Raw genomic sequence first — 24,732 nt, 5'->3', positions numbered from 1 at the left:
GATAACCTTGTCCCTCCCCACCACCCTCCTACCCCCATTAGGTCAGACTGTTGATTTCCCCACAACCCGCCTTAAAATTGGGAGTTGCAAAGGGGAAACAGTATTTCCAGCGCTTTAGAGGAGAATAACAATATCTTAAGTAGTTTGTTGGTTTCTAATTGCTAAATAGACGTAGCTACATCCTGTACGTGGGGGTGATTTAAGTATAGCGTGGGGGTTTTCTTTGTTTGTTGGCCTGCAGTCAAAGCACAGTAGCAAACTTACTTAATCTATTTTTATTTCAGGAACTAGGCTTTGTTAACCAGTCTCGGGATGGCTGAGAAGAAATGCAGTGAGCACCAAACCACCTCCTTCACCTCCTGCAGAGATGACAAATACATACAATCACTGTTTGTTATTAGCCAGCTGATTTCAGGTGTTTTTTTTTTTACTGTGGCTTGAGAAAGACGAGCTCTGAAGCCATTATTTGGTTACTGGGACGGCTAGTTAAGTGCCAGCTATGGTGGGGAGTTTTGTGAGTGAGGAATGTACAGGGCCTTTTTATTTTTGTTTGGGTTGGGTTTTAATGTAGCTTTCCTTTTGCTTTATTGAAGTGGTGTTTTTTTTTAACTGAGTAATCCATAGGGTGCCGTGCAACTCACTTCTAAGTAAAGCTGCGTGATTTTAATAGGCGTCTGCTCCTGTTTTGGTTATGCTCTTCAAAAAAAAAAAAAAAAGGAGGTGCTAAAATAATAAACAAACAGGTGAGTACACGTGGGGAAGAAGCAGGTTATGAGTAAAGTGCTGTTACCTCTTATTTGCAGTAGTTGTTAGTGCTGTGCTGGTTTCCCTGGGTGAGGAGTTGTGCCTTTCCCCTCTTCCAGCCAGCGCAGCTCATCACCGCTCACTAAACATTCCCAAAGGGTTTCCAAACCCTTTCTGCAACAGAAAAAGGGCAGCTCTGAAGCAGCATAACAAGGTCAGTGGCCAAAAAAATTAGAGCCAGCTCCAGAATGTTGGTATTGGGCTTTAATTAACCTTTAAACTAAATGGTGATCATCATGTTTTTGTGCAGAACACATCATTTCCTCCCATTCTTGTGAAGGGAATAAAGTGAGGTTTATGTGCTGCTCAAGTAGAAGGCGGAAGCACAGGGAAACTGGAGCAGTTACAAATGACAAAAAATTCATTGGGGTTTGTGGGGGGTTTTTTTTGATACTCTCCATTTTCCACCTTCTCAGCTTAAAGGGCAGTATTTTTTTTTTTATTACCACATTGCAGGTGACAATTCATAGATCAGCACAAGTTCAACAAAAAGGCCCAAGCAAATGGTTCCCATGAGGCTGGTCTCGTGGGCTTTAATGACACCCGCTCCCGTAACAATGGGTGTTCAGGGGGTGCTTAAACAAAGCCTAGAGCAGGGCAGGATGGGAGTTACACACAAGGAAAGGCCACTGCCACCTGTTTGCTACCACTTGCAAGTCTTAAGCCTGGCCAATTATGTCAAATGTATTTATTTAGTATTTCAGCTCACAGGTAAGAGACCACAGTGCCCTCACACATGCATTTTAGACCTGCTCTACCCTCTGCCCAACCCCTCCAGCCTAACACCCATTTAACAGCACCAACCCTGTAACACACCAAGGACTTAGGGAAAAAAAATAATAAGAAAACACCCAACAACTGGTGTAGCCCAAGTTGGTTTTGCAATGCTTTTATTACTGTATATATTAACATTGTTTTGGATAGTATGTAGCAGGCATCTTGACATTTAAGTTCATTTGTGCACTTCTCTGAAGGGAAGATGTTTTTACCCTCGATACACCTCCTTCGGGTTCGCTTCCTGATCTTAGCAGGACTCGCTACTCCTACTGCTCCCCCTCTCCAGGAGGAGCAAGTCACATTCTATAATGAATTATACCAACAAGCACATCTCTAATAGAAAGCACATCACTTTATTGTGAAGGTCTCAAGTGGAAGAGTTCAACTTAACCATGACAATACTCCATGTATTACAATTGCCTGTTGATTGATGCAACTATGTTGAAGAAAGCTGTTAGCCAAAGTCATCCCCCCACCCACCCCAAAAAAAAAAAAAAGTCAGAGGATATTTGCACCAGTTTTAGTTTATACCTCACAACATACCTAGGCTATATTTTTTTACTATCACAGGGTGTATTTACTACTAGGGGAATGTTACATGGTATTTCGAACATGAGACTATTTACAGAATAGGCTGAGTTGAGATAAAGCTGAACAATTTTACATGTAGAGGAAGTGTTATAGGCTAGCTTTCCTGTGGCTTTTAGCTAGACATCAGGCACTAATGATTTGATTAGCTCTGTACAAAGAATCACACTGTCCAAAACCTCTTGGCTGCTGGTTAGTTCCAAATTGTTCGAGATAGATAGCGCCTACTTTGAGCAAGTCTGCTGCGGGGGCCTTACTGTCCCCATTTCATCCTTCTGATGCCTCTGCACGTAACAGAAGAGAAGCTAAGCTGTTGCGCTGCGTCAGAAGAGTATTGATTAAAAGAGGATGGAATTAACAGTATATAGAAAAGACATAATATACTGGTAGAAAGTTACACCACCTCAAGGTTACATTGAAGTCGTTCATATTAGGCAAACACTGTTCTCTCCCCTCCTATGCAAAGCAGACAGGAATTCCCTACATCGAGTCCTTGAGAAATAAATTAAGTTCCAAGACTAAGGTAGGGAAGTGTTGTACATTCAGAGTGCATTATGCCTCCATGAACCTTGGCTGGGCATTTCTGGTACAGCATCTGTGCCTGAAGCACCATGACAACTCAGGTGTTGGGGCCATAGTCACTAGTTTTAGTTGGAGGGAAGGTCTGTGGTCTGCTAGAAGGTCTGAGAGCCATGGCTGCACACATACATGTTTTGTGCACAATGCAAGCCTGATTTCCCCCTTAGCCATACAAATTAAGACAATATTTATCACCATACAGTTGGTTATTACTTCCAATAAGTACAATATTTATTAAACATTTCTTCAGTTTTGTTACATATTGTGCAACAAATTACAATATTCTGCAGCCACAAATTATATGCAGAGTATGAAGAAACTATTAATCAAGATAGTGTGATCTTTCCATTCATAATTCTACAAGAAGGAACTAGCAAATCAGATCTTACATATATCTTACTAAATTTTATGCATGGAAAGTGACAGACACTGTTGTGCTGTTTGATACAAAATGGCTAAACTTCATCTTCAGAAGACTAAACCTGACACCTAAACATGCCAAGAGAAACATCAAAACAAAAATACATCCTAACCAACCACAGGAAACAGTCTGGTTATCAGGAAAAGCAACAAGGATTACACGTTTATAAACCAGCACACAAAAGGTTTAAAACAGTTCTGAAAATGAAGTTAGCTGTCTTGAGTCAAGGGAATAAAAAAAGTCAGTATTGACCATTTACAATCTCTGACCTTTGTGGAGACGGTAAGAATCTGTTGTAGTGCAGCTACATACAGTACAATTCAGGCAAAATTTTTTTCACTTGGGTTCAGATTGAAAATTTATTGTTGTGAGACAAAAAGGGGGGGAGGCAAGTTTTAGCAGCAACCTCCACTAGACTGCTTGACTGGAGTGCTCTGAATTTTGACATTGGACTTCTCTGCACCACCAGCTGTCGCTCCCGGACCCATTCGTTTTTTAATCTCGGCAGCCATGGTCATAAAAGACTGTTCCACGTTGGTGGCATTCTTTGCACTCGTTTCCAAAAATGGAATTCCTAGAGAATCTGCAAATTCCTGCAAATCGAGAAACAGCAAACAGTTAAGCTCATACACTGGTTCGTACTTCACCTTGTTTCCTGGTGTGCTGCTGGATAAGCCACAAGTTCCTAGACCACCTCCCCACTCCCAAACTCCAGTCTGATGATGACTTGGCACTGCAGGGGGTCATTAAACTGCTAGAACTTAAGTGCGTTACAATCCAGACTAGGTGCTCAACCAAGCAAATACACATTTATAGCCACATACCTTCGCTGTTGTATAATCCACTACTTTCTTTGTGGTCAGATCACATTTGTTTCCCACCAACAACTTGTTGACATTTTCACTGGCGTAACGGTCTATCTCCTGCAGCCACTGTTTTACATTATTGAAAGACTCCTAGGAGATAAGAGAACTGTAAGCGAGACCCTTCGCCAAGGGGAAAGCTCAGCACCATTCAGTAACAACTGGGAAGGAGTATGAAGTGGTGTACTTCACTTATCAGTGCGATTCACAGCCACAAGAGAGAGAACTCTCTGCTTTAATGCTACAGTACTCCCCCAATTGCCTCAGGAGTCAACACAGGGTCTATAGAGCTCCTCCAAGCCCTACACAATCAGCCCTTCCTCCCTTGCTGCAACTCCCCATTATTTTTCCCTGCTCCGTATCTTCAATAGTCAAGAACTTTGACCATCTGGGACTCTCCCTCCTCCTCCTCTTCCTCCTCCTCCTCCTCCTCCTCCTGTAGCAGAGATAAAACACAGCTGAAACCAGAAGAATCCCAGGCGTTTACAAAGCACCAGGCATTAGGTGCAAAGTACATTGTTGTAGAGATGCTGGAACAACCCTGGACTCCAGAAATGCAGAAGGGCCATGCTGAACTGATATTCAAGTTAACAATTGAACCCAATGATTGTTCTTTTTCTATTAGTTCAGGAAACCCTACACTTCCTAAGAGCCCTTCAAAGAGGACAACTGCACCAGTAATCTTCAGAGATTCTTTCACAGAAAACACTGGCTCACTTGTATCCTGCACACAGGCTGACGGTTTTGTTTCAAATGCCAGTTTTTATTGTAGACCCAAGTTCAAGTACATTGAGAAATCCTTCAACAACTTCCATCAGTAACTCAGACTTCCTGCTACCAAAGGCAGTAGTGAGAAGTATTCACATAGAACAGCTGAATAACTGCCCAACCAGTTTTAGGTTAAGCCTAAGATACAACTGCTTTAGAGCCACAGATCCCACTGCTCCTTTTATTTCTGTGTTTAGCCCCAAACCAGACACACATATATTTGGCTTGATAAACCTTAATGCAGCCTGAAGAATGTGGTCACTGTCTCCTTAAGAAGCACTGAGTTGTTAAATTCCCAGTTTTATTTACTTGGCAGCCTAGTGTATTCCACCTGGAGCTTTCCAGGCACAAGTTTAACACTTACCTGATCTGTAACATCATACACCACTATGATGCCATGAGCGCCTCTATAGTAACTGGAAGTGATAGTTCGAAACCTCTCCTGTCCCGCCGTGTCCCACTACAAGGCAAACAACAGGATCAGTTACTGCAGTGTAGCTGTACCAGGGTTAACACGTTTGCTTCCAGAAATACAGCTCAGCTGATCGGCCACCCAACTAGAAGCACATCCAAGTCACAGCTACAGCAGTGGCTCTGAAACTGTATGCATCAAATAGGGTTTCAGAAGATCAAGATATTTTAACTGAGAAGAATTACACTTCAGTAGGTGCTTTTCTAGAAGTGCTCATTTGTTTGGTTTCAGACAAGTGTAGCCAAGAGATCTCACTGCAGAAAACATTAAGTAATTTTGACCCAAACAGAAGCCACGGTTCAGTGGTCAGAAGAACAAACATGTGAGCCAGGGCTTGAAAACCTGTTAAGAATAAGGTCAGAGAGATGTGGGTCTCTAACACGACCGCTCGCTTCAGCTTCCCTGAGACAGGAGCTGCAGCAAAGGTATTTAAATGCAACATCCTCTTCAGAGGATGAAGTGCAGCAACTCAAACCAAACATGGTTCCCTTCTCCTGCTGGGAGAGCTGAGGAGGGACATGAGGTGCCTGACCTCTCCTCCCACCAGGACAGGAACAGCACTCACCCAAACATTTCTCTCCCTGGAGCTGTGTCAAGAATAGGGCTAGCTGCATATTAAAAATAGTCAGACTCACAGACAGATTTCAGTAGTGACAGCCCGCTCTGGACTCTGGACAGCTACATTAGAGTCTGGAGGCTCAGACTCAGGCTTAGGCTTCTGGCCACAAACTGGCCTCCTGCTCCACAACACAGCCTGGAATCCCTGAGTCATTGCCTTCAAGTCCTGAGAGCCTCTGCTCGAGCTGCAAGCACTGGCTGACAAGGATTGTGTGACCTTGCATAGATATTAGATTTCATTACACCCAGTCACCCTTGAGTGCTTCAAGATTAGAGGAAAGAACTGCCAAGTTTCTTCCCCTGCTTATTCCAAGCAAAAGGCCAAAAGCATAACCAGAAAACACTGCCCAGTGCCACAGCAGACAGGCCAGTTACAAGCCTTTGTGTCAGTTTTTCCATTCAGGTCAACAAAGGCAGAGTTTCCAGCACTAGACAGTGCAGCCTGCTAGTAACAACTGCTGCAGAATTTAGGCATCTCAGACAACTGTGTCATGTGCTCACACTTACACAAATCCTTGCTAAATACTGCAGAACTACACCAGTAGAGCATTCCAGCACAGGATCCTACCCTTCTTCAGCTCACAGCCCATAGCACCCTTTAAATATTTAAGCTTTCCTTTCTTCCCAGGTCATTTCCTCTTTCAGGCAGAGTGCCTTGATAAACATCCTGCTTTAAGGACAGGTCATGGGAAGTCTTGTCATCTGGTAAAAACTGCCTAGCCTCTTGTAATAGGGAAGATAACACTTATATTTTAGTGAGTAAAGTACAAAGATAACTACCAACAGCTATGAATGTAATTCTGTGCTTCAACAGATTAAAGTACTCAGGAGTTGAGAAATACTACTTACTATTTGAAGCTTGATTGTTTTCCCATCTAGTTCTATAGTTCTGATTTTGAAGTCCACACCAATCGTGCTGATGTAACTTTCTGTGTACGTGTCATCCTAGGAGAAAGAGCGAACATTAAGTCAAGCCAGCTGCAGCTCTTGTGCACTCACCTGCTTTATTATGCAACAGGCAGGCACCAGTAAGACACAGGTACTTAATTCCCTGGCAAAAACAGTCTGATCATTGCTGGCAAAGTGCAGTAGGTAGCTGGGTGTTGTCACTGAGTATTTACTTTTCAAAAATTCTGCAGCTTTTTTTAAAAGCACCTCCCACAACACGATTTATGTTCCAAAACCTAGTCAATAAAACTTATTTCTGGAAATAGTGTTAAGTCCTTTTGAACTGTAGTTTAAAAAAAAAGTCTCTGTTCATGCTGGCAGGCTAAAAAGCTACTTAAAATAACCATTATGGTTATTAAAATGCCTCTGATTTTTATTTTCCTTTGATGGTTTTTCATCAGTATTACACAGCAGCTACCTAGAAGTGAGAGGCTGTGCCTCAGTGGCACTCCACATCTGAATTTCAGATCCTCTGCTGCCACAGCTGGTTGCTAAGGCAGTTTAGAGTTACAGCTTGGGTACTTGTGGTAAGGCCTCTGCTCTGCAGTCTGTGTAAATACAGGAAGGAAAACGCAGCACTGGTTTAGCAGCTTGCGTGGACCCCGACTGCAGAGTCTCTGGCAGGCCTTAAGGCACACAGGAAGCGCTGGATCAGCCTTTGCTATCTTCTCGTGATCGTTAGCTTGCTGGCGTGAAGAAGTTTCTATTCCCAAAGCACCAGTAGGACAGAAGTTCAGGTACAGTATACCATAAAGGCTCTATGCAGCCAACAGCTATCACAAAAGCAAGGGATTTGTGTTGTGAATGGAAGACGCCTTAGGTAATATATCTGCCTGAGGGAACACATGCAAGTAAGAATAAAGCATTAAGCCTTTTAAAGTGACATTTATTTCCTTAACATTTCAATATTCAAAAGGGTACTTTTGAAAAGCCTGATGCCATTTAACCTACAGCAGGAAGAACATAGGTCAGCAAATGCTGTGGTAATTCCTTATGTCAGGGTAAAAAAGCTTAGTTAGAAAGTCAAACTTTTAAGGGAAAAAGCAACTTAGTTGAAGAAACACCAGATAACTGAGCACAAACTTAAGCTGGCTATCAAAAAAGAGAAGTTGGATTATTCACATGAAACCAATATTAATTCAAAAGTATCTGCAAGAGAAGCAGGCGAGACCGATCTGGGAGTACTGCTCCAGCCTTGGTGTCACTTCCAACCCACTGCCCCCAGTTCTGTGAGCAGAGCAGGTTACATCTTTCTAGTGCTCATACTGGTTTTAGCATCTCCCTGTCCCAGTACTGCACAAATGGCGGCTGCCATAGTTTTAACTTGGGCGATGCTCTTTGTACACACCAGACCACAATTTCATATTAATAACATGAAACGCAACCGGCTCTTCCCAGAGGTGCCTAGAGCAACTGTTCAGGCTGTGAAACTGCTGCCATCATCTTGCAGTCATATCAAACTCTAGTTTCTAAACTAATGCCCCATACTCTCCCTTCCTTCCTCTCCTCCCACGGCAACATAAAGCTGGACTTTGGCACAGCTGTAGATAAGGAGTTCACTGGACTCCAGCTTTTTCTACTCGGAGCTGTCAAACCCATTTAAGTTTTCCTGTTGACAGGAAAACTAGAGCTTCTTGCATCAAATTTCAGCCACAGCAGCGCACCAGCAATTTTAACATTTATTATACACTCACTCACTAAAGGAAGCATAAGGCCTTATTATTCCTAGACTATTATTTAAATTACTTCTCCCTCTGGCTAAGCAATTGGTAGGCCTTTTCAATGGCGACATCAAACTTAATCTGGCTGCAAATATTCAGATCAAGTAGTAACTGACCAAGGTCTTGCCCTGACACATCTGTATTCTTCATGCCTGAAGGCATGCACGCCAGAATTCAAATATGTTCTCACATCTTCAGTGTTCTACCACTAGTGTAATGATGGAAGTTAAATTAAGATATCTCGTTCTAAAGTAACAGGAAAATGAGAATTAAACCTAACTGGAGATATTCTTGATATTATTTCTTTCTGTATTACTCAAATAAATCAGCTAGAAACAAATGCAGAAGACAGGAGGGTTTTGCAATACTTTAATTTATTCCTTGGCATACCAGACCCGACAGGCATCAGTCCTTTCAAGCAGTTGTAGCAGAGAAGTTCTTGCTAAGTACCTGTTAGGTTTTTTACATAAAGTTTTCAGCCGTGATCACTTACCGCAAACCTAAGTAGAAGGCAAGATTTCCCAACACCGGAGTCTCCAATCAGAAGTAGCTTGAATAAATAGTCACTGCAGAAAGAAAAAAAAAAAATAAAGTCACTTAATGAAAAACACTATAGAGAACCAAGTTCCTTATAGCTAGTATGTTATGATGTTTGAGAAGGGTAAGTTAATTCACTACTAGGGAAGTCACCTACAACTCCAAGCTTCTCTATCCAGTTTAGACACTCTCACCATTTACTTCATTCCCTTACTACATAAGAGAAGTGTGAGGTAGATGCTCTGAACACAGCATTTTTGTGTAGAACTGTGCTTTCCTACAAAGTTGCTCTGGGGATATTAGTGTGACTATCACCAAGACTACCACAGTCCTACTTCAGCCCTTTGCGGTCTAGCTAAGATTAAAATCATGCCTTGCAATTAAGTGCAAGCCTCATTGGTTGGTTGAGTGACTGAAGTAACACACAGGTGGTAGTAATAGCCTGCTGTCCACCACAGCCATTATCTTTGCGTCTTCTTTGAAGTCAAAGGCTTGGTTCCACTGCCCAGCTTCACAAACACCATGTAGCTGGCCAAAAGCAACCAGTTCTTTCCTCAGTTTAAGTTACCCAAATTTAAGTTCCAGCAGAATCCAACAGCACAATATGCAATTTACACATAACAAACTATGAACATTAAGTTTAGCGGTTTGCTAAAGCAAAATGAACATCCACCTTCCACGATAGACTATCAACAGCTGACAGTCACCACATACTCCACTTTTCTTTCAGGAATTAAAATAAAGCTAAAGCCATTGCCAGACCAGGATACATTCATTGTCTAGAGGATGTCAGGTGTGATATTAGTAATTCTCAAGTCACACTGGAAGAGGTGACAATTCTTTTTTTTTTTTGCTTAATGTTGAGTCCTCCCAACATTGAGGGAACAAGCACAGTATCATCAATGACCAGCCTAGTCTTAGACTTCAAAGAGCAGTGAAGATTTCATTGTTGGCAAAAGATTAGATTTTGTGTTAGTCATAAGCCTAACGGGGCAGTTTAATACTGGAGATCCAGTAGCAGAGAAAAAGCAACACATCACCACTTACAAAAGTTATTTTGCTTTGTAAGTACTAGGCTAACCCCTTCCAGGTTTACAACTCTTCAGCCCTGTAGTGTCCAGGATTAAGTCCTGTTTTAAATTAACCACAAGAGTTTACAACAGATATTTCTATGCCCACTTAACCAAACTGAGAAGGTAAAGTGTATGCAAATGCCTGAAGTCAACTCTCCCCACCTATTATCCCCCAACATGGCCACTGACTCTGGCTGGCAGGAATCCAGCCAGGAATTTGCATCCATCCCTAGCTGGTAACAGCCAAGCAGCCGGTCAACTGCTCAGCTTTTCACCACTCCTCTGCTCAAGCACTCAGGTGCCTGTCATCTTGGCTGGTCCCAGGCTGCAAGAACACGCTCAACTGAAACCTTCAACAGCTTCCACAGCACTTCTCTCAAGGCTAGAGAGAAGTCAGAAGTGGTAAATGTGTAGCAACTAATAAGCTGATCCTTGAAAATGCAACCTTCCCCCACAGTGTAAAGCTAAAAGCACTCAAGGTATTTAAAAAAAAAAAAAATCAAAGTCAAAGGATATCTAGCAGTTTACGGTCACAGAGCTCACTACTCCATCTGTCAAGTCATGTACTAATACAAGGCAAGATGGTTTTAGTATAATGACAGTTATTAACCCAAACTGTTCAGAGGAGATAAGTTACATTACATCACCACCCACATATCTTACAGCTTCAAGATAGCTGAAGCATTATCACTGACCAGAAGCATTATTACCACTTGTACTCTTTACACTGGTGATCACGGACAAAATAAATGTTTCTTGAAGCTTGGGCCTGCCCATAAGGTGACACCAAAGTCCCACCTCACAGCCTGGAGTCCTGAGCACTGCCTCCCAGGGTGCTTCAAAAGGACAGTTTTGTGTTTCCTGGGTCTCCACTTGCAGAAACTCCACCACAGCCACACTGACAAGCTAGTGGTTGACAATGCACAGTTGTGCTTTGTCACAAAAAAAAAATGCTTTAAGCCTAGAGTCCCACTTCAGTGATCCTTATTGACCAGTGTTACCCTCAGCTACCACGCTCTGCTACCTCTCAACCACCAACATCACCCAGGAACTGAGGCAAGGGGCTACCCCATAGCAACTGTAGCAAGAGGCATTTAAAACTTCTTACCCCCACTAATAATTTAGCTCCTCAAGAACAGCAGAGAAAGTATCTAACCTGGAGACCAAGGTAAAGTACAACAGCTCTGAGACATTGTCCACTGTTAAACCTATGCTTTCTTGCACAGGATTATGCATAAAATGAAGCCACAATTGCCTAAGCCTTCAAACAGCTCCTTCCTACTTCAGCAGAAAGTTTTGGTTGTTCAGTTCTCTGCAAAACCAGAATTTTCAGCAATCCTTAAGTTAAATTATTACAGTAAGCACTAATACACTTGAAAGTATTAGAGCTTGCAGTATGTTATAATTCCCTTAAGAATGGTAACACATGAATATTACCGCTATGTTGTCTTCACTAAAATTAGTGGGAAAAAAATGAATTCCTTCTTGGTATAGGTAAGGGTTCAGCTATGAGTCTGAAAGATTCACTTCAGAGCCTCCCCTTGCTTCCAAGGGGCATTCAGGTCCTTCACTGTTCAGAAGGAAGCAAGAACAATACTGGTTTATGCACAGTGCTACCGTTAACACAACAAGAACCCAGAAGCTTTAAATACTGGTTTAACATCTTCACTATTAAGACCTTCCCTCACTTGGGGCTTCAGTATTTCCAGAAGCAAGTGACAACCACAGGCTCATACGATGACTTAAGCCACCTGCCTCACCACCACTAAAACCTGGGCCAGCACCAGTCAGGCTGCAGCATGGGTAGAAAGGGCCTTTACTGAGTTAGCTCTGTCTCTGACCTAAGAAATGGGTGTTGTGTCACAAAAACCTAGTTTTGCAGATAAGCAAGACTGACGCTTAGACCTGCATCAATTCAGAGATCATTTAAGTAGAACCTTGCTATTTGGGTTTTAAAAAATTAAAATCATTCCATATTCCAATGATACAGTGCCTTCCTTTCCACGGACAGTTGCTTTAGGACCCTTTAAGATACAGCAGGTGCCTATACAGGGGCCTCAAGAACCAAATGAGCAGTCTGTTACACATCGTGTGATGCTAGACATGGGTCTCAGGGTCCAGCAACAGTTTAAATCAAATAAAAATGTAAACAAGCTATAAAAATTTGCATAAATCTATTTCTAGCCTGAACTACACTGATAGAATATTTGTATTAATGGGTTCAGCTGTAGCAATGTGTCCAACAAGCCACACAGGTGAATTTTGGTATTTGCTCCTGAAAAGCCACACAACCATTTCTGAAGGCACCAAATTTTGCTCTTTAAACCTGAAGACTTAACTCATCAGCTCTTCCAGTTTAGGGAGCCCTCATAAAGCAGGCTGAGCAATGCAGCACAGCCTTCTCCACACTACTTCGAGATAGTGTGAATTCAGATTTATCTTTCACCTATTTCTCACCATTTATGTAAGCAAGTCATACTTAGCACCCGTAAGAGAGCACACACTGGAAGAACATGCGCAGCAAGGCAGGTAGGTACTGTCAGTAGGAGCGAGGCTTTCAACTCCTCCCCATCAGGAAGAGGATATGGTAACTTCCTCTTGCCAAAGAGATAAAGGAGAGATACGCTAAGCTGATTGCATCTTGCAAAAGAACGCACCTCCAAAACGACCCTGAAATTTTTGAGCAGAGAGCAGCATCCTCCTGTGACATGCATCTTCGATGCAATGGGCAGCAAGTTCAGCAGAAGACCAGGAAGTCGAGTTGAGGACAGACCCGGCCAAAGCCATGTGGAACAAGAGACCTGTGGGCCTCTAAGATACTGGTGTTTATACAGGTATGCATGTGGGTTGGTTTTTTTTTTTTAAATGCCAGGAAGGTTTTATGCCAAAACAGACAAGACTAAGTAGTCATCCCTCTCCAACAAGGAACTGCTGGAATTAGCTTTAATCACTGATGTCAGCTGCAAGTTTACTGTAAACAGGTACTCAGAGCAGCCTCAAATCCCCAGTCTGTGTTCTACCACCCAAGAAATTTTGAAGAGGAGCACGACTGTCACTCTGATTACACACTGCTTCTATAAGTAAACAGAATCCAGAAGACATAATGTCACTTTGCTGTTTAGAAAGGTTAGAACACAAACGATTTCAGATGATTCCAGCAACCCAGAAGCTGTCACTCGATTGTCGTCTACTGAACACCATCACACAAGACTGAAAACCCCCAGACAGGTATTCTCTAACACTTCTGAAGAATGCAAAAAACCCAGGTTTACTCCAAAAAGCACTTCATTTCCTCATCTCCCCTGGAAGAATGTAACTAGAACAAGATCCAGACACTACAGAGCATTGATCAAATTAATTCCTGATACCACCTGGCTGTTAGATAGCTCACCCAGCAGTGTGTTTATGCTAGTCAGCCTACTACATGCAAGCTGCAAAAGGGGTAGGAAATGCCTAACCTGACGTGATCTAGTCACAACAGAGTCAATATTGACATTTTGCTCACTTAAACACCCTAAGGGAAGGGAGGAACACAGAAGGAATACATCCCAGTGCTAGGTGGGCAGGTGTTTTGAGAATTTAGCTCCCAAACACTATCACTAATATCTCATCCATCCCTCTTCAGCTCCTTCACTCAAATGACAAAGCACACTAACTGGTCCACTAGCATGTCCCACGGCTCTGAAGTTTCAAGCAAGCTCTCAGAAGCACACAAATCCCCCCTTCAAACCCTTGCACCAGCAGCTTCTAACCCTCTAACTTTAATAGGAAAATTGAAGGAGGCAGGTCTTTGTATTAATAAACTTTAACTAGCTATCCCACTGACCTCAGAGAGTTCTGGAACGCCCAGGAGAGAGGATTTGGGGCTACAGCCTGATCTGAAGCTCTGATAAGGAAGTGAGAATGCATTACAGTATAGGCAAGACACTTCTAAATGGACAAATGGACATCTGTACCTGTATGTGCTACAGGTAACTAGAAGGAATAATGTCATAATCCCCTAGGTCTTATTCCTGGTTTAACATTGATCCAAGTATACATATTACAGTGACAGATATTTTCTGTCCATCTCACCACACCCTTCCCATCCCCTAGCCTCATCCTGCAGACACAACCCTGTCAGGAAGTGACAATTTAATACTACAAATTAATCTTGAAATACAGCTTTTCCTCTTTGTTTCATTTTCATGAACTCAGCTCTCATCACCAGCAGGAACAAGCATTCTTCACTGAGAATGAGTCTCCCTCAAAACATTTTCCCCATCTTCACAGCAGCATTCAGTATCTCATTGCAGGGAACTATTCTCCACATCAGAGTCTAGAAAGCTGAGAGGCTTCAGAAAAGGCAGAAAACACATCTATGGAAAAAGCCCCCTTCAACCTGTTTCTGCACAGTGTTAGTGGCCTAACCCTTTGCAGGCAGTTTTTCACTACAAAAACCACCAGTCTGCAAGGTAAATTTGAGTTTAACTCTGAGAGTCATTAAGACCACCGAGGCATCAACAATTTGTTGGTCTTTCACCCACTACCTCCCTCCAGCTGCTGTTTTGGTGGGTTTTTTTTAAAGCCACAGAAGCAAGCTTGTTATGTAATCTCACCCAGATGTAACTTGAGTTCCTGGCTGTACCTCTTAGTTTTCACCAACTCCCCCACACTAGCTGACAACTATTTTGCCTTCTACTCCCTATTTCCTCTTCAGGTGATTTTTAGTGGGCCCGGAGTGCTTGCAACCATGCTGCCATAAGCAGAGAGCACAAAAGCTATGACCATGCAAGTCAGTAGCCTCAGCTGTGTAGAAAAGTATGATTTGAGAACAAAAGTTGTTAAAAGTGTCATCCATGAATGGAGACAATGGGTATCTTGAGCAGTGATGTCACACCACATGTGCATTTCAATACCGTAACCACTCCAGGTACATTAGAGGGCAGAGTGGCTTCATCAACCCAAACTGAAGGGACAGCAAAACCAGCATCAGTGAAAGAATCCTAACAGCACTCTTCAACATTGAAATGTTGAGAGTGCGGCAGCTGTTTTTTTTAAAGTGCTTTTTAAACTATTCCCAAGTCTCTCCTCTTATTCACTCAAAAAAGTCATGAGCAAAACGAGGTTTACTGTCCCCGACATGCTGGTGGGCAAGCCACTGCTCTTACAGTTGCCAGGTTACAGACAACTACTGACCAGAGAGCTCAGACACCCTGACTCCCGAGCAGACCAATTAGAGAAAAAGCCCATACTTACACAATGAGGTACAACAACCCTCTGAAAAAAACCTGTGCCATCACCAGGTTTTCTAGGGAAGCGCTATTTCAGCTCAAGACAGCCCCAAGAGCATTTCATTATCAAGTCAACAGCGTTGCAAAATCTACATAGGCAAGAAGTGTTTTGCAAGAGCCATGTGACACACACATGACTTGCAGCTAAAGTGAAGGGTGGACCTCTGACTACTAAGCTGCCAGCAGCAACCGGCCAGGAAGATCGTCTTTCACAAAGAGCTGGTCTTCCCCTCTCTCACTTGTTGGAGCCTGAGCTCCGATGCGTATTTTCAAGATCCGGAAAAATCACTGTCAACCGCGCCTATATTTACTTCGCCGCCGCCAGCGCTCCCGGGGAGGGAGGCGGGATGCCGAAGCCACCCGGATCCCCAGGCCCATCGCACCGGCTTATAGCAGGGGCATCATTAAGTTTTCATGGCCCGCCGTGCGGCTGTCCCCACCCTGCCCGCCCCGTCGGTGCCCGTAACCCAACCCCCCGGGGACGGCACCCGCAGGCCTAACGCCTGCCCTCCGCCGCCGCACGGCCTCCGGAGCACGGCTCCCTCGGTGACCGGGGGCAGGCGGCGGGCCGCCGGAGGCCCTCAGGCCCGGCCCTCCCACCCCGCCCTGCGCCAGGCCCGGCGGCGGCCTCCCCGCCTCCCCCCCCGTCGCCGCCGCGGCCTGTGCCGATCGCGGCTCCCCCGGCGCGGGGCAGCGGGGCCCGGTGCCGCGGCGAGGCCCTCCCCCGGCCCGCACTCACTATTCGGGATTCATGCTGGACATGTCCGTGGGGCCCGCGGCCCGAAGGACGGCGAACACGCTCTGAGGGGGGGGGGGGGGGGGGCGGTCGCGGCCTGGCCACCTCCCGCCGCCGAGGCGGGCACTCCGCGGATGCAGGCGTCCAAACGGCTCCCGCCTTCGCCCGGCTCGGCCTGCCTCTCCGCCGGCGTCCTGCCCGCTCCGCGGCCTCCGCGCTCGCTCCTCAGTCCAAAATGGCTGCCAGAGCCCAACCAGGAAACGGGGCGGTCTCTCGCCTAGCAACGCTTACATGGCCGGGGGGCGGTGGCGAGGCACGCCGGGAAAGCGAGTCCTCCGGCGGGCGCGGCCGCCCAGAGGCGCGGGCGGGCGGCGGCGGCGCGGACTCGCTTTCCCGGCGGCCCCTGCGGCGGCGCCGGCGCATGCGTCCCAGCCGGCCTTTTTTCCCTCGGCCCCGTCGGCTCGGCGTGGCGGTCGGCGCTGCCGATTGGCCGGGGAGGAGCCGGCTCGGGGTGACGTCGGCGGGAAGACGTGGCAGCTCGGACGAGTCACCGCGCGGGCAGCAGAGGGGCGTGGCCTCGGCGGGGCGGGGCGGGGCGGGGCGGGGTGGGGCGCCCCTGTGCGGGCGGGGGCGAGCGGGCGGCCCGGCCGGGGAGCAGCGGGCGGTGGAGGGCGGCGGGGCCGTCTGGGGATGGGGCCTCTGTCCATATCCCTCCGGTATGGCCCAGACGGAGAGGGTTTGTTAGGAGGGACGAGCCAGGCAGGCCCGCAGAGGAGAGGGTTGTCCAGGTTTCACCTCTAAAAGGAGGCCAGGCCTGCGACCGGAGGGAGGCTGGGGAGAGGGAGGTGGGGGAGGACAACCCGCTCCCCTGCTTATTTTACCACTTACCATCATCCGGTGAGGGGTAAAAATGGAGGCATTGTCATAAAAATAGGAACAAGAGGGGTGGCTGGCAGCACCACAAGATCTACAGCAGAACAGGGCGTCTGTAGGAGCTAAGACCTCTTTTCTCCACCTGCATGAATAAGTAACAACCCTTTTGTGCGCTGCCGTCGCATCTTGTATCAAAAGCGTTTTACAAGCATTAATTAGTCACGTTTCATAACAATCTTTGGGCATGGTAAATATTACTATGCTCATTTTACTGCTGGGAAACAGACAGGGAGAGATTGTCACACGCCTGGGATCTGGGAGCAGACAACTTGTTAAAGCTGGAAGAATTCAGAATATAAGCATCTAGTTTTCTGGTCAACCACTTAAAACAAATTCTGACTGAATATCAAGTTGTATCGCTGGCATTTTTAGTTTTATTTATACTTTCAGATTTATTCCTAACAAAGCCCTAGCCTTTTCAACACCATCAGATCGACACAACGCTGTACATCGTTCTAGACTCGTACACGGAGCACTACTAAACCTTACGACTCTTAACAGCTCCTTGTAATCAGCTCGGGAATTTAAATCCCCACTAAATACTTATTATTTTTTCATGACAAAGGGCATAGTATAATACATTGACCAAAGTTTATCTTCCAATGGGCTCAAAGGACAGGAGGAACAATCCGCAAATGGATTGCGAGATCACCAAAACATCCCGTGCAGGGAAAGTGTTTGTAAGGCTTGATACGGCAAGTTGGGAAGCGTTACTGCAACCAGCTGTTACCAGATGTTAATCTGTTCTAGATCTGTGTAACCAGATGTTAATCTGTTCACACAGTGACTTCCACCAAGCTGCGAGTCACCAGCTACATAAGCACGCCAAGGGGCTACCGAAATAACCGACGTAAATGGGAGTCTCGCCATTGGACGGCAACGGAAGAGAGCTGAATCCCCAGAGGAACTGAAATTGCAGAGTCTTTTCCTATTTTCCCCCCACATTAAGAGCAGGAAAAGTCACTCACGCTCCATGCATCTTCACGTTTTTAATACAGTTATGTTCAATTCTTTAAAAAAGGCAATAAACCGTGCTGACTATAATTGAAAATATCAAGCATTGCTTAAAACAGGGTTTGGGTTTGCTTTCATGCATTGCTTGTTGGGTAACATAATCTACAGATGAATCTACCACATAAATTACTGCATGTACTGCTTCTGCGGTGGCCATCGTTGAAGACTCAACTTCCCTTTCCCTATTCCTTGGTGTACTTGTGAAACAGTACCCATTTTGTTTCATGTTTGCCATCAGAATCCGGTGAATCATTTGAAACTCTCTCTCCTCTCTTGTACAGCACAACTCCTGAGACGCTCTGTGGAAGGTGACCAGACATGCAGGAATATCCCAGATGCCAAACTTGGTTTAGCAGACAGCACGTCATTCGCTGCTGAATACAAAAATTGGTTTTGCAGGGACATTTTTAATATTTGTGCTTTTACTTTTCTCTTCCCCAATGAAACAAAAAGCTCCAATTCCTTATTCTGGTGTGAGGAATAATGCTTACAGGGCACAGTAAATAGGGCTCTGCCACATTTGGCGCTGCATAGATGTATCCAGCGAAGTCAGAGCAGACACAGGGACAAACCAACACCAGCACTAGCTAACTATGAAAGCCGCAAATTAGATTGACTTCTGAAGTAGGGCACAGGTTAATAAGAGTGTGGGATGCTGTTTCATCTCAGAGAAATAATAGCTTCCGTGTCTGAGAAGAGCATATTTAATCCATATGACTGAACCAGCAGCGCGGCAGGAGTAGCAACCCACGGCTCCAGGCTGGGCGTAAGGGCAGTGCGAAAAGTGGGTCTACTTCTTCAGGGAGGTGCAGGGAGGGCTTTCCACTGCCCATGGTGCAGGCTGAGGTCATCTGCTGCTGTGATGTTATCCGCAGCTGAGTGTGTCCACGTGTACCCGTTTAACTGGATGAACAGGCTCAGGACCCCTGCCTGGTTTCTAGCTAGGATCGGAATGATGATTTATAACCCGGGTATCACATTCTGTCCTGTTCCTCCTCCTTCCTTAAGTGGGTGTTCATAGTTTGTCTTGAACACCACGAACCACTGGACGATCAGAGTAGCCTTGCTTGTCTCTCGTTAATAGGAGCGTAATGCAAGGAGCAATAACAGATGCCAGTTAAGGAAACATTATTCATATACCTTCAGGGCTGAATTCTGCCTGTGCCAATAGAGGCTGATTTTATCCTGTTAGTGAAATTAGCTGCAGAATTTCCTTTGGCTTGGGCTAGAGCGCTCTACCAGAGCAGCCTTGGAAAAGCCAAAGCACTGTAATCACCTTCCCTGGTCCTGTCTACCCTGGGGCAGTATCCTGACCCACTAACTCATGTTTTTGAGGTTGAACTCTGCTGGTTCCTGGTTCCACTTGGGTGACGTGCCATCCCCTGCTCCCATCTCTCTCCTCCCTAGGTCACAAAAGTCATGTGCCAGAGGAGGTTCTGGGAAATGAGGGGACAGGAGGACAGGGGATGGGAGGGCAAGAGAAAGCAAGCTGCAGTGGCTGAAGGCAGGTGTAAGAGGGGAGAGGAAGGAGGAAAAACAGCACAAATGATGGAGGAGGAATGTTACAGCTGCAAGAGCTCAGGTTTTGCATTGCAGTACAGAGCCCACAGGCCTGCTCTGCCGTGGGGCTGTCAGTGGGACTGTGAGGGTGTCACCCATGTGGATTGCAGCCCGCAGAAAGCAGCGAGCTGCACAGGATTCGTTCTACCTTCCTATTCTGCCCTTATTTCATATGAAATGGTCAATGTTTTTTAGCTATATAACCATGCCACACAGTCACAGGGCAAAGGACTGTTTCAGGTCTGCTCTCTACCACTCTACCAGAGTTTTTACCCTGAAAATGTCTGTCTTTCCCCTGTGTAACAGTTCTTGAAGCAAAGGTAGGGGGAATCAGGCTTGTGACCCAGTACTGCTTTCCCATAAAGCTGTCATGTTAGCACAGCAGCGTTCACCTATCATTTGGCTCCTGCCAGTGTCCTTTTCCCTAGAATATGTATAAAATCAGAAAAAAAACAATGCAGGTGTTTATTTCCCCTCCTGCCTTCCTCTGCTCTTCCTTTTCCCTCCCCCTTCTCAGTGTCTGATGCATGTAGTGGGAAGCTCGCAGGCTAATAAATGCAAAACAGCCACGCGGAAAAGGTCAGGTGCCAGGAATGCACAACAGCGAGCCGAGACATTGCAACTGACTCTTCTGATAGCAGGAGCGCTGGGGAACAAACACTGATTTTAGCTTATCAATAGCATCATGTCTCTCTCGTCTTGCTCACAATCCTCCCATGTATTTAGTCTCTCTGCAGGACTTGTCAGCTACCAATGTTTTTCTGACAATATAACCAGTTCATTTCTGATATGCTGGCAGCAGACCTAAAATGATGTTAGCAAATTCTTCTCCGTATTAATTCTTGATTGAGGAAGTAAAGGGCAAAGAAGTAAGTTGCTGATGGACCTGTGGTACCACTGGGAGGGACAGAAAAATGAACCTCTGGTCAGGTGTAGTCAGATGTCAGAAAAACAGCAGTGGAGAGGAAAATGGTATTCTGGAACCATTTAAAAGATCTTACCGGTCTGTAAATCACCTGGAAACAGCTGATGTACAGCTCTACCTCTCATTTTTGCCTCATACAGCCTGTGCTTTCACATCCTACAGTGAGGGGGATGGAGCCAGAGGCTTCACGCTGGTTCCAATCACGGGCAGAAGCCAAGCAGATACAGGCAGGGTGAAGTGTCAGAGCACTTGGTGGATGTGAAGGGACAGCAGGATGCTTGGAGAGCAGATGTCCAACTCTAGTGAGCTAAATCTCTTCTGGGAAACTCCTAGAAGGAGATCTAGCACCTTATTCTGGCTCCTTTCTTCAGAATCCAGGCCCAGTTTGCTTCAGTACTGTTGTGAGCATGTGGGAGTTTTTGTGTCAACTGTTACCCAGATTTGAAGTAAAAAATTATTTTGAGCAGGACATGAAACACCGTAATAAGCTGGCTAGCTATTAACTTTGATATCTTTCTGTACTTTTTACTTTATGCTGTCACTGCAGTTCAGATCTTGATTTCCCAACCTTCTGCAAAACTGACAGTACCACATTTTATATTGCATGAGTAGCCATGGAGGAAGCAGAGGGGTTTGGTAGTTGGCGCTTTTGTTACACAAGCCTAGTGGAAGCAGTGTAACATTGCAAGCTTAGGACGGTAACTGAATGCATTCGCTAAAATCATAGAAAAAAAACCAGGTTGGAAGAGACACCAAGAGATGATCCTGTCAGATCCTCTGCTTCAGTTGCATCCATTTCAATCCCAATAGCGATATTCTTGAAAACGTCCAGAAATGACAATTCCACTGTTCCCACAGGCCATTTACGACAGCACCCACAAGAAAGGTAAAAAAAGCTCAATGGTAAAATGATTCCAAGGATAAAATGATTCCAAGGATAAATTAAGCAGCTTAGGCTTTTACTTAAGGTTGCTGGTGAATTCAGTACACTTTATTTCATCTGTTATATCCTGGTCATCTTTTTAATCATAACCTTCAGTGCCACAAGAGATAAAGAAGGCAGAGCTCAAGGTAACATGCTGAGCTTCTGTGGCTCTGTGCCAGATGAGGCTCTGGCCTGTTTGTTTTTATAATGGCAGCTCAGACTCTGGACCACAACTGTGCAACAGGAGGTTGGACTCTAAGGTTGCTGTCTCCTGAGCACCTGATGCTTGCAACACCTGTTGACTTCTAGTAAATGAACCCTTCCTTCCTGATGCATACCTTGGTTGACTGCCACATAGACATTGGGGCAGAGTACTGCTAGAAAGCACACTTGAAAAGGGCCCAGAAACATCAGGAAGTAAGAACACAAGGGTTTCCTTAAGTGGGGATCATAGTACTCTCCACAGATACTGCCAAGGGCTGTCTTCTACCTCTGACTCATACATTTTGCAACCCAGTGGAGATAGCAGGATAGCGCACCATGGAATTTGGTCGCTCTTGCTCTTTGCCTAGGTATCTATTTGCTTAAGAGTTCGATTCATTATACCAGTTATCATCTAAATGCTCTGGCATGTATTCATCCAGCTGGGCTGGCATCTCCCTGCTTGGCACAGGATGTTATTTAACACTGACATCAATTTAATACTGAAGGTTGTTTTATTGGGTTTTGCGGGGGGTTTTGATGCCAGGGTTCTGGAAGGGAGTTGCACCCTGTTAAGCTGAAAAGCTTGTATTTTCTTATATATGTGTATGGCATCTGGAAGTGGCAAAAGGATACATTTCTAATGAAAAACAGCAAATCAAATCAGTGGCTGTACTTTCTTTCATCTTTCCTCCTACTGTCTCATCCCTTTTCTTCAATGCCAGCTTTTGTGTCATTATTCTCTCTTCTGACCTCTTCCTTTTTCAAAAACTTTCTTCTCAGTTTTTCTTTGTTCACGATCCTCCTCTGTTTGATCATCCTTTTTTACACCCCTGCCTTGCACAGCACCTTCCATATTTTGTGTGTTACAAACTTACAGGGGCCTGCAACATGTGATTCAACAACAGAATGCCCCCCTTGTTTCATGGCCTGACATCGATGATACCATTTTACACTTTCCATGATCTACCTTTTGAATTGCTTTCTCACTGTTCTTTGTGCTTTTTTGTCTTTCAATGAACGTCTTTTGCCAGCGTCTTGGCGTTTTGTTCTCTCTGTACTCATCCCTTGTAAACTCCATCTAACTTGGTTTGGCGCATTCATTAGCAGGCTTGTGAAACCGTTTGCACGTTCATGTAGAATTTAGCTGTGTGTCAGGGGAGAGGGTCTTAGACCTCTACGATGACATTTGGGTGTGCAATTTCATATTAGACTGTCTTCTGGGATTATCTGTTTTCACGGTGGCTACAAATGCAGAGAGAAAGGAGAAGCCACCTCCCACACTACCCAGGAACAAATGCCTGTCTTCATGAGGAAAGGGAAAGCAACTTTTGCCAAGCCCCACAGGCACTTTCCTCTCCCCACGAAGGATTAATCTGGACTCCTGCCAAGGCAATGGTTGGACACACAGTTTGACAAATACTGTCACAGCTCAAAGATGCAGCACTAACTAGACCCCCAAAACACAGCACATACTGATCTTTTCAGTGCTTGGGCTTCCACAGCCTTCTAAGCACAAAAGTCTTTCTTACAGCCCTGTTCTTTTCTTGTCCATACTTTCTTTTCAGTTTCTTGCTATATTTCATGCCTAAAAATGACAACAGGCAAAGAATCAGTCAACAAGGCCACTTAATCTGCCCAAAGCTCTAAATGAAACATCTGTTTGACGCTGTATCTTTCTGTAAACAGGTGCATTTCAACTCAAGAGTTTTACTTTGTTAACTATTATGGGATTTGGGGAGGTTTGAAAATAAGCTTACATAACTGGTTTATCCTATCAGTAATGTTGATTACTGCATACCTTCCTCGGCTGGCAGACTAAACTTTGAGTAGTCATACACTAAATTAAACTAACAGTCAACAGAAAACCAGATGGGATTCATCTTTTATTATTGTTATTCAGCATGAATCCTTAAATGTAACTAAAGCTCAAGGGAAAAAGCTCAGGCTCTAATTCGGTTAAGCAAGTCAAATGCCTTCATCTTCATCCTCACACAGGACAGACAGAACTAACTGAGGCTAGCTTACAGACCTGTCATTGATAACCTTTATTTAAAATCCTTCAGATGTCATTTCAGGATTAGGTATCATCCCTATTATTCCAGACAGAAGCTCATAATTTGTATCATTTGTATCATACAAGGGTATGCCACTACAGTCCTGAGAGGAAGATGGTACAGATCAGTTTAATAAAGTCTTTGAAGAAGCAAAGAACTGTCTTTGAATGGTGGAATACTGTGATTTTTGGTAGCAGATTTTGAAAAAATAAAATTAATAAAGACTTCATTCTGCTTAAACCATTAATCAGTGAATTCAAGTGGTAAAACTTTGCATAGTAGTAAAGCCAATATGACAAGTAAGCATTCAATGGGTTCTTTAGTCCACAAAATGGTAAGGAACCTAGCATTATTGAAAAAGGTACACCTATAGGCTTCAACAGATAGGCAATAAATCCTATTTTACACAACTTACCACTTGCAAATTTTGAAGACCCATCTAAGAGTGAAAATGAGTGCAGACATGAACCCTTTATCTGGATTGTACAAAGGCAAAATTAGGAAATTACACTCAGGATTCAGCTAAGTGTAGAAAATTTTCTATGTAATTCAAAGTTTTAATGATTACGGGTGAATTTGTTTTCCTTCTCTCACTTTCTTGCTCTCTTCTTCCTCCCTTTCTTTTCTTTTTGCTTTTTAAATTTTTTTTTTAAGATTGCACTGTGTCTGCACTGACCTGGTACACTTATCCATACTATTTGGACACACAACCTAAATAAAGTAAGAAATTTAAATTCCATAGAGGTGTTTCATTTTCAAGCTAAGAGGCGGCAACATTTAATTACTAGGAGGCTAATCCTGCAATCATTATTCACCGGACCCACTCAACTCAATGGAAGCATGCTAAGTTGATTCTAAATGACACTGTGTAATGACCGATAAACTTAACAAACAAACAAACCTGAAAGCAAAGGTATTAACATACAGGACACATTGCTG

The 24,732-nt window shown here is 44.6% G+C and overlaps 2 protein-coding genes and 1 long non-coding RNA gene across 13 annotated transcripts in view; 2 read left to right on the top strand and 1 right to left on the bottom strand.

Moving 5' to 3' along the window:
• Positions 1-667, top strand: part of CEP68 (centrosomal protein 68) — a 179,604-nt gene extending 178,937 nt beyond the window's left edge. For all 11 annotated transcript variants that reach the window (XM_068408444.1, XM_068408473.1, XM_068408434.1 and 8 more), the window contains one exon: positions 285-667. In XM_068408444.1, the coding sequence (XP_068264545.1) occupies positions 285-301 (17 nt within the window). In that variant the 3' untranslated portion in view covers positions 302-667. The remainder of the gene's footprint in view (positions 1-284) is intronic.
• A 1,010-nt stretch (positions 668-1,677) lies between these two features.
• Positions 1,678-16,601, bottom strand: RAB1A (RAB1A, member RAS oncogene family). Its single transcript, XM_068399613.1, is given in 8 exon segments — positions 1,678-3,762; positions 3,994-4,125; positions 5,165-5,260; positions 6,740-6,835; positions 9,053-9,125; positions 16,182-16,270; positions 16,273-16,518; positions 16,521-16,601. Coding segments are annotated over 8 exon segments (1,011 nt in total). The 3' UTR covers positions 1,678-3,564.
• Positions 16,602-16,806: 205 nt separating this feature from the next.
• LOC137672480 (uncharacterized) lies at positions 16,807-18,465 on the top strand. The gene is made up of 3 exons (XR_011049583.1): positions 16,807-16,894; positions 17,896-18,108; positions 18,407-18,465. It is a non-coding gene; the product is annotated as an uncharacterized lncRNA (long non-coding RNA).
• The last annotated feature ends 6,267 nt before the right edge of the window (positions 18,466-24,732 follow it).

The sequence above is a fragment of the Nyctibius grandis genome, chromosome 1, assembly GCF_013368605.1.
Source record: "Nyctibius grandis isolate bNycGra1 chromosome 1, bNycGra1.pri, whole genome shotgun sequence".
In the NCBI taxonomy this organism is placed as follows: domain Eukaryota; kingdom Metazoa; phylum Chordata; class Aves; order Nyctibiiformes; family Nyctibiidae; genus Nyctibius; species Nyctibius grandis.
Note: the sequence above shows the minus strand (reverse complement) of the source record. Positions and strands in the feature narration are given on the sequence as shown.